The 9,111-nt window shown below is 52.6% G+C and overlaps 1 protein-coding gene across 6 annotated transcripts in view; it reads right to left on the bottom strand.

Moving 5' to 3' along the window:
- The window catches only part of MEGF11 (multiple EGF like domains 11), a 414,135-nt gene that overhangs the window by 249,344 nt on the left and 155,680 nt on the right, over nucleotides 1–9,111 (bottom strand). For all 6 annotated transcript variants that reach the window (XM_037732953.1, XM_037732954.1, XM_037732951.1 and 3 more), the window contains 2 exons: nucleotides 5,806–5,911; nucleotides 1,218–1,319 (listed from right to left, as the gene is read on the bottom strand). In XM_037732953.1, the coding sequence (XP_037588881.1) occupies nucleotides 1,218–1,319; nucleotides 5,806–5,911 (208 nt within the window). The remainder of the gene's footprint in view (nucleotides 1–1,217; nucleotides 1,320–5,805; nucleotides 5,912–9,111) is intronic.

Below are 9,111 nucleotides of genomic sequence, written 5' to 3'. Positions count from 1 at the left end.
AAAGAAAAAGCAATCAATGAAGACTAACCCTGAGATAACCCAGATGTTGTAATTAGCAGACAAGGATTTTAAAACAGCAAGTATAACTCTGCCCAAGGTCCCACAGCCAGCAAAACCTCAAAGAAATCCAGGACTGTGGCATCTCAGCAGCGAACAAATTTTCTCATCCGTGTGGCTGCCCAGCATGATCCCTGAATCATCCCCAAAGAGGAACTGGGCTCAAAGGAGAAAGCAAAGGAAAAAATATGGAATCAACAGATATTCAGCAACTAGAAAAAGGACCCACCATGCGGCCGCTCCCTTTTCCCATTATTCACCTTTCAACAGCTGGCCTCTCACCCTTCAGATACTGTCACTTCACATGTGGCTAATATCTCACACTTTCCTCCATTTTCCCCTGCGTTTTTCAAAGTAAATTTCACATTCCTGACCTCCCTGGACACTGCAGGGTAGGTAGAATAAGGATTAGTAGTGAATCCCAAAATTAGAAAATGTTTTTTCTTCCTTCCTCTTGCCTTTTCCTTAGTGACGTGATAACATGGCACGATCTGCAGGAGGACTGCAGACAAGGGTGTTGGACTGCCATGTGCAGTTGTCCATGTTGAGCACTGCTAAGGGAAGCCTGGCCAAGGTGCTGAGGGGTTGCTGGATTCTAGCCTGCATTCTGTTCTTCAGGCCAGATGCCTTGAAATGGGGCTACCTTTGCCCAGGGGGCTGTCTTAGGTTTTGTTTGCCCCTAAAGGCAGACCCTGAGAAAACCCTGAGAGGCTTCAAGAATAAGCAGTTCATCTCGGAGGCACTGGCAGGTGGGTGGAAAAGTGAGACAGAAGTAAAGGCAGCCAATATATGGTATATTACTGAGCAGGTTACTTCTGTGAGCAACTGGGGTTCCATCCCCGGAGACTTCTAGTATACAAGTAGAAAATGACTAAGAGATGTTCCTACCACCCCAAGAATGAGGAAGTTGGGGTAATACCAACTCCCCATCTCCCCGTCCCTGTAGAGGGATGCCCTCAAGAGCATTAACTTCGGCACTTCTGTCCTGTCCGACCCACAAGCTCTTTCGGCCAGAAAGAAGCCATCAGCAGAGCGTCTTGGGTGTTCAGTGGAGGCGCATGACCACATCTGCTCCAGAGGCCTTTTTCTAACTTGCACAGAGGCAAGCCCTGAGAGCCCAGTGCCTCTTCCCTGCCCCGTCATCTGAGAGAGGTACTCACCGGTGCCTGGTGCACTTGAACCAGTTCAGGATGTCTGTGCATCGTGTGTAATAGATCTGATCGAAGGGGTGTGCATACGATTCCTGGACGGTCACAGCGTAGCTGAGAACCAGACGGGAGACGGGAGCTGTGATTAGCGCTTGGGAAGCTGAGCTGATATTCCGCAGGGCATCTGAGCCCACAGCCCCGAGGCCAAGCTCCACAGCCAAGTGTCCGGGGGCTCTGACCTCCCCGCTCCCAGCCATCCCCCTCCTGTCCTGAACGCCCTCACATTCTAGCCTCCCCGACCCCAGGTTGGCCCCAGGAAACATCCCTTGCTGACCTTTGGCCCAGATCATTTTCTAAAATTTTAGTTCATTTGTTCATTTAACAGAGAGTGAATAAAGAGGGGAGGGTAGTTCTATTCTGTGTGCCTCTGGAAGGCACAGCCATCAAGTGTAAAAAAACTTTATATGTTTCTTCCTATCTTTATGGTTTTCAAAGAACCTGCTTGGAAACTGGTCTTTGCAGCAACGCCATGACGTAAGTGGCCCCATTGTACAGAGGAAGAAACTGAGGCTCAGAGAGAAGTGGCTTACCAGCTCACACTGCCGTATCAAAAACTGCTAACATTTATTGAGTACCCCATGTCAAGTGTTTTAATCCATTTTAATCCGTGAAATCTTAGGCAGGTGGAATTGTTCTCACTTTACACATCAGGAAACTGAGCATCAGAGGGCATAAGTGGCTTCCACAAGCTCCCCTGTTACGTTCTAACCTATTCTGCCTCTAGTACAGCTGGGGGTACATTGAGGCTATGTCCCTGATAGAAGTGGTTTCTTGTCATCCTGCCTGTTAGCTGTAAACCTGGACCAGCAGGTGGAAGCCACAGGGAAGCAGATCTCAGCTTAACCAAAATAAGCCTCTCTACCTGCTGGCCCCTGGCAGGGGCTGCATGAAATGACATTCAAGCCAGGATGCTGAAGTGAGGACTCACGAGATCTAAGGAATTAATTTCTACGTAGGTTGGTATTATTCAGTGTTTTCCCCAGAAGGCTCGCTGACCTGGGCCAGATGGCCGGGTCCAGGCTGTAAACGCACGTCTGCCTTTACAGCCTGAGGAAACTGTCTTGGTTAACTTGCAAGGGGTCTGGGCAGGCCAGCTTCCCAAGTGGGTCCGCAGCAGGCTCTCTGATGCCTGAAAGGGCAAAGGTCTGGGATCCAGGAGGAGGCCATAATGCTCAGAGGCCTGGGCAGTAGGAAATTCTGTCTCTCTGAAGCACTGGGGATGTAAGGAGGGTTGTCGGTGTGCCCCTACCAGCTGGCACACATCTAGGAAAAAACAGCCCAAACCCTGTTTTATCTCCAGGCTTGGGGAAACTGAGGCAGCTTGACACTCAGCCCGGCCACCCAAAGTCCTCTTCCAACTCTGGGATGGTATGACTCTTTGCTCCAATACATCTCCTGAATACCTCACTTAGCGCGAGAGGATGAACGGGGAGCGAGCATGGGGCCTGGAGTCCAACACGGGGCAGTGGGAAGGGCGAGTTTGAAACCCGTCACCTGTCAGCGCCATGCCCTGTTATTTGACGCATAGGAAGCCTCTGTTTCCTCACCTGCAAATCTAACCAGGTTGTGTGGTTACTGTGAGGATCAGTAATATTCTCTCTCTCAGGGCAGTGGGAAAATAAAACAAACTGTGCATGTAACATGCTTAAACAGTAAGTGTCTAATAGATGTTGACAGGCAATGGTTCGCCTCCCGTGCTAGGTGCTGAGGAATCTTTCCTCCCTGACCAGGGTAGGGCAGAGAGGGAGCAAGACCAGCACACAGAACGGACTCCCCACCTTTGTTAAGCACTTGGGGGTCCAGCCTCCCTTTCCAGCCCTGACACGGACCAGGGAGGCCAGAGAGAAGCCCAGCGGAATGCTGCAGGGGCAGTCCCGGGGCGGGGGCCGGGCTCTGCAGGATGCCCTGGGCTGAACGAGTCTGCCGCGAGGCCTTGTAACAGCTCCGAGTTCTCTGACCCACGTGTGTGCCCCCGGTTTCATGGCTGGGTGGTTTAACACTGCTCATTTGCCAACATGCTAATGAGCGGCCAAATTAATCTTGGAGAGCCAGGCTTTACCAGCCGGGAGGGGTCTTTACACCGGGTTTTATGGTGGAAGGGCATAATTAATGAGGAGCCTCCAGAAGCACTAATCCAGCTGGGAAATTCTCCCTAAACGGTCTCCAGGGGCGGGGTATGCTTGTAACAACACAGACTAGGTCCGTCCACGTACAACTTACAATGCAGCTCAGCTGAAACACTGAGCAGAAAGCACCCTGGTGACACCAGGCATCACCCACAAGACTTCCTGCTCGGGGCCGGCGAGGCCCAGAGAGTCCCCAGACCTCATTCCGGCTGTTAGGGTTTCACTCCTTGTCTTCCCTTCCAGGCTGTAACCTTGGCTGACAGCCTAAGAAACCTGGAATGCCAGCTCAGTTCAGCTCACTTCAGGCTATTTTCACATTCCAAGTGCACTCATGTTGGATGGGTATAGAAAATTAGTGAGTACCAGTGGGACTCAGAGAAAGGCAGAGGGGGCCCTGCCTGTGGGGGAGGCTCCCTGGGGAAGAGGGGCTCCGGATAGAGCCACTGGGGCAGGCAGAGGTGAGCAGCTGGAAAAGAGGCACTCTAGAGGCTTCAATGCCGCCCAGACAGTAGCAGGAAGCAGCTGTGTCTTAACGGGACCAGACGGCTGAAAGGGGTCCTCTGAGGCTGCAGTCCAAACCCACAGAATAACATGGGGCTCTACCTGATGCCTCTCTGACCCACTGGGAAATAAAGGTTTAAATTCACCAAAGCCAGAACAGGCAAGGAGCCTGAGTAACCTCAGAATCATGTAGAAAGCTTATGAAAAATGCCGGGCAAGGTGGCTCACACCTGTAATTCCAGCACTTTGGGAGGCCAAGGCGGGCGGATCAGAAGGTCCGAGACCAGCCTGACCAACATGGTGAAACCCCGTCTCTAGTAAAAATACAAAAATTAGCTGGGCATGGTGGCAGGCGCCTGTAATCCCAGCTACCGGGGAGGCTGAGACAGGAGAACCGATAAACCAAGGAGGTGGAGGTTGGAGTGAGCCGAGATCGTGCCACTGCACTCCAGCCTGGGTGACAGAGCACAATTCTCCTTCAAAAAAGAAAAGAAAAGAAAGCTTAAGAAAACCGCAATACTGAGTCAGCGGCATCTCTGGAGACTTTTTCATATGTACCTCCCATGAGTCTGCCATGTACTAAGTCCATGATAACCAGTTCCTGCAAAGCCAGAGTTGTCAACAAGAAAAGACAGTAACTGACACGTAAGGTCCTCAAAGCACTTTCATGAGACTGCTGCGCTTGATCCTCCGTCGAGCCTGTGAGGCAAGGGTCATGATTCTCCCCACTTCACCCAGGTGGAAGCAGGCTCAGAGCCTTTCAGAGACTTCCCCAGAGTCACACAGCTTGCAGGTGGAAAAATCCAGATGGGAATGAACTGAGGTCTTCTCATCACGGATCTTGTTTTCTCCTCACTTCACCAAAAAGGGGCACACCACAGTACTGCCTTTTGCTCCATCCTCAACTTTGTTGGGACGCTGCATACAGGGTCTGGTCCCCGGGGATCACACCAGTGCAGACACTGTCCCTCTGTCCCCCAGCTAATCCCTCCTGATCCACAAGTGTCCAGGCTACCCCAGAGCCACATCCTGCCTGGCTGAGGTGCCTTTCCCTGCCCCAGGGCTGGGCTGTCCACCCTCATGGGCATGAAGCATGGACACCCCCCAACCCTCCCGCCCGTCTTCCTCTACCATTCGCTTCTCCCATAGGGCCCTCATCTTAATTTTATTCATTTGATTTATTAACATCTAAGTGGCAGAGTCATCCTGGTCAGCATGGCCAATCAATTCCAGGGTTTAATTCGGTTTTTCCTGATTGGGTCTCTGGTCACTGTCTTTCTCCTCACCAAAATCAATACTTTAACCTTGTGCTTCAAAGTCAGGCCGTCTGCAGGGACCCGGCCTGTTCCCCCAGGACTTAGTGCCGCAGCTGGAATGCAGCCTGCTCCTCTGCGGCAGCCTCCGCCTCCCTTCCCCGGCAACCCCTACCCCCACCAGACCAGAAATGGTAGGACCCTGTCACCCGTCCTCCTCAGGGCAGGGTGCTGGGGCCACACATCCAAGCTGCCACATGGCTGCCAGTGGAGACCAGGAAAGGCATCACAGCCTCAGCGAGCATGCCACGTGAGGCCACAGTCCGCATCCCCCCACTTTCTGCACCCCATCTGGCTGTGGACAGGGTGAGCCCCTCTGGGTCTCTACTTTCTCATCTGTGCAGCGGCTGGGAAGTGCCGGTGCCGGGCGGGAGGGGTAGGACGGCGCATCGTAGCTGCAGTGAATGTAAGTGGCCTCCACCCTGACCTTCCAGAATCGGCACTGCTCTGTCCTGCCTCTCGGCATCTGGGCTGTCTCCCCAGCCAGGCTGCAGACCCTTCGAGGCCAGCTCCCATATCTCCTGACTGCCCGTGTCCCTTCGCGCCGTACCCAGGGCGATCCCCTAGAGAATGCCTGGCCATCTGAGGCCCTCGCCTTACCTTTCCCAGTGGCTGCACACGTTGGGGTCCTCAGGGTTCAGGGCAAGGGTGGCTTGCAGGAAGGAGAAGGCCACAAACCCCGTCAGGGAGAGCGCCATCCTGGGCCCTGCACGGGAGAACAAAGGGGGACACGTCTGTGATCAGACCACGTTCCTGGCATCTACTTAGTTTCCCATCTTGTGGGTAATGAGCATCTGATAACTCACATTGCAGGCTGACAAGACTGTAGCAGTTCACCAGTTCTGAGTAACAGGAGAGTGGGAAGCCTGAGTTAGGGAAAAGTCCAAATTCCAGGTCAGAGGTTCTGGACGCTTTTTTGGCTCAGAGACTGCTCTGAGAATCCAGTGAAAGGTATAGATGCTCTCCCCAGAAAAATGCCCACAAGTGCAAAATTGGCTATAATTGCAGGGTGTCCTCAGGCCCCCGGGCCCATCCTTGGACCCAAGGACCCCAGATCTGGACTGCTTTAAAGGGAATGCCCTCCCCGTTCCCTTTTCCCTCATCATTGACATTCTTTGCCCATCTACTTCCTTTCCCTACTCCTTCCTGGCAAGAAGAAAGAGAAAAAAGATGTCTTATGTGGACCTGGGGGCAAATGAGCCAAGAAAACCCTGATCTCTGGGCCCACAAGCCACGGAAGACTGGACCTTTCCTCTTCTGTCTCCTGTGGGGTATCAGCTACTTCTGCCCAGAGTGACGTAGTCATCACGTGTCATTCCCACTGTGGGATGCCAGGCTTATTCCACCCGATAAGGGACCTTAAGGAATCAGTCCGCAGGCTTTGATCCAGGCCCCTCTGAAGTGAGAGCCTATGGCAGGTGTGTGTTTACATGGGATGCCAACTCCCTTGCTTCACTAAACCAGGGGTCCCCGACAAGGGGCTCTTCACAGAGGGCAGACAACCTTTCGGGTGGGAGTGGCTGAAATGCTTCCTAAGGCTCCTTCCTGTCCTGGCACTCCAGGACTCTGTGGTCCTCCTGCTCAGAGAACTCCTAGTCCAACGCTTGCAGCCCGGTGGCTCGCTGACCCTGAGGGGTGCAGAGGAGCTGGAATTCACAGGCACGCAAACATCATCTGTAGACTGAATGAACGCCGTGACTCAGAAAGACAGAACTATTTTTCATGTGTACATAGATGCTATCGTGATTTATTTGAAAGCTTTGCAGAATTCAGAGCCGCTTTTCTTCTTCATCAGCAACAGTAAAAACGGCAACTTCTAATAACTGGGGGCGTGGGTGTTGCAGAAAATATTTTGACATTGGAAAGGGGTCACAGGCTTGAAATGGTTGGGGACCTATCCCACTGGCCCTGAGTTCGCAGGTGAGGAAGAGATCACCCTTCTTGGGAGAACAGATAAAAGCCGGCATGTATTTCACGCACACCCCCGTTTGTGCCCACAGGGAAGCTAAATGGAGTGCCTTTCTTCTGAAAGGTTAAATACCCTCCTCCCCTCCACAATAATTTCCTTATTAAACTCTTTCTCAGCAGCTCCTTCAAAGATAAACGAATTGTCACAAATTCTGTGTAACCGTGGGGGGTCTAAATTAATGATGAATGAGGTGTTTCTGTTTGAGATCTGGAAATCAGCTGCCTAAAATGCAGATTTTGCCAGATTTCAAATGAAAATCAGAAGGAGGGAAGCGATTCCGGCGTTTCTGCTCAATGTGTGGAGTCCGGGAGCGTGCGAAGCGCAGACGCTCAGAGCTCCCCACCCACTCCCCCCAGTCCACTCCCCCGTCCCCAGAGACCCAGTCAGCACCTCAGACGCCTCCGCACAAACTGGAGTCTGTGCAAGACCAGCGATGCGGGGCAGCGCAGCCATCATTTCCATCCATTCTCCTCTGGGAGATTCAACCTAGAGCAGAGAAAGAGCCTGCCCAAGACACGGCACTGAGTGATGCAGAGACTCAAAAGTGGAAAAAAGCATCTTCTTCCAAGTGGGGTTTGGGCTCCTCAGGCATCAAATAAGGAAATAAACCGTGGGACACAGAGCTCCAAAAGGCAGGGAGCTGATGCCGGGTGTAGAGGACATCTTGCCTGGCTGGGCTCTCTCTGTGGCCAGGCTCATCACTTGGGCCGCTCCTGTCATCTCCAGCATTCCCCCGAGCGAGCCTCCTGACAGCATCTTCAAACTTACTACACCAAGAGTATCAAAAGATGAGGCCACCTGGACAAGAGAAGATGGTTCCTCTGGTCCCTTTTGACCCACGTGTTGGGAGAGAGAAGTAACTTGGATCGTTGCTGTAATTTGTGAGATTTTAAAATCCTCAAGAAAACCTCCTTCTCTCTGAGTCAGGTCTAGACAGGACGGTTTACCTGACTTCCGCTTACATGGAAACCAGGGCACAGAGAGGGTGTTGGAGGTTTCGATGTGCACATGGGAAGCGGAAATGGATGGGCTGGGAGAGCCTAAGGAAGCAGCCGTGTGGCTGGCATGTAGACTAATTTAGACTGATGGTCTGAGACCCGACTTCCATGCTCCTCACTCCGTTAGAGTGAGCATGGCAAAATCTGCAGAGCAGAGGGCGTCCCGGGTTTCACACTCCAGCTCTGAACAGAAAGATCCCTATCTGAGGCCAAGTCTGCCTCTGTGGCAATGGGCAGGGCAGGACGGACGCCCAGCCTGTAAAGCGGAAGGCAGGATTCCTCTAATCTCTCTGCTTCCTTCTTTCCTCTGGCCCAATCTGAAATATGCAATCTTATCATGCATCCCTCCTTCCCTGGGTTAGGCTGGATTTCTTTCCTGCTCATTGTCCACTCCCAGCCTCGCTCACCCTGCTCCTCAGCCCCCACATGCTCTTCATCCTTAACTCTGCGTATGCAAATATCATCCACTCAAGGTGCAGGTCAGGTCCCCAGCCCCCTCACCCCCTGCAGGGCTTGGCACCTACTGCGTTCCAGGCATGCCACATGCATGTCACTGATATCCGGGGCCACGCAGTCCAGCAAGACCACTTCGCATCTTGCACCGACATCTTTCCAGTGTGATTGGAGGCACCCTAAAGGTGAGGTCGAGTCCTATGCTGCCCTTTCAGGAACTGATTTTAGAAAAAGTATTTCTGGCAGGGCTCAGTGGCTCACATCTGTAATCCCACTGCTTTGGGAGGCCAAGGTGGAAGGATCACTTGAACCCAGGAGTTCAAGACTGCAGTGAGCTGTGATTGCACCACTGCACTCCAGACTGAGCAAAGAGAATGCGACCCCAGCCGGAAAGAAAAGAAAGCAAAGCAAAGGAAAGGAAAAAGAAAAGAAAAAGGGGGGGAGAAAGGGAGGGAGGAAGGAGGAAGGGAGGAGGAAGGAGGAAGG

Source organism: Cebus imitator, unplaced genomic scaffold, assembly GCF_001604975.1.
Source record: "Cebus imitator isolate Cc_AM_T3 unplaced genomic scaffold, Cebus_imitator-1.0 Scaffold485, whole genome shotgun sequence".
Taxonomy (NCBI): Eukaryota; Metazoa; Chordata; class Mammalia; order Primates; family Cebidae; genus Cebus; species Cebus imitator.
The sequence above is the reverse complement of the archived record's forward strand: the minus strand, read 5'-3'. Positions and strand labels throughout refer to the sequence as shown.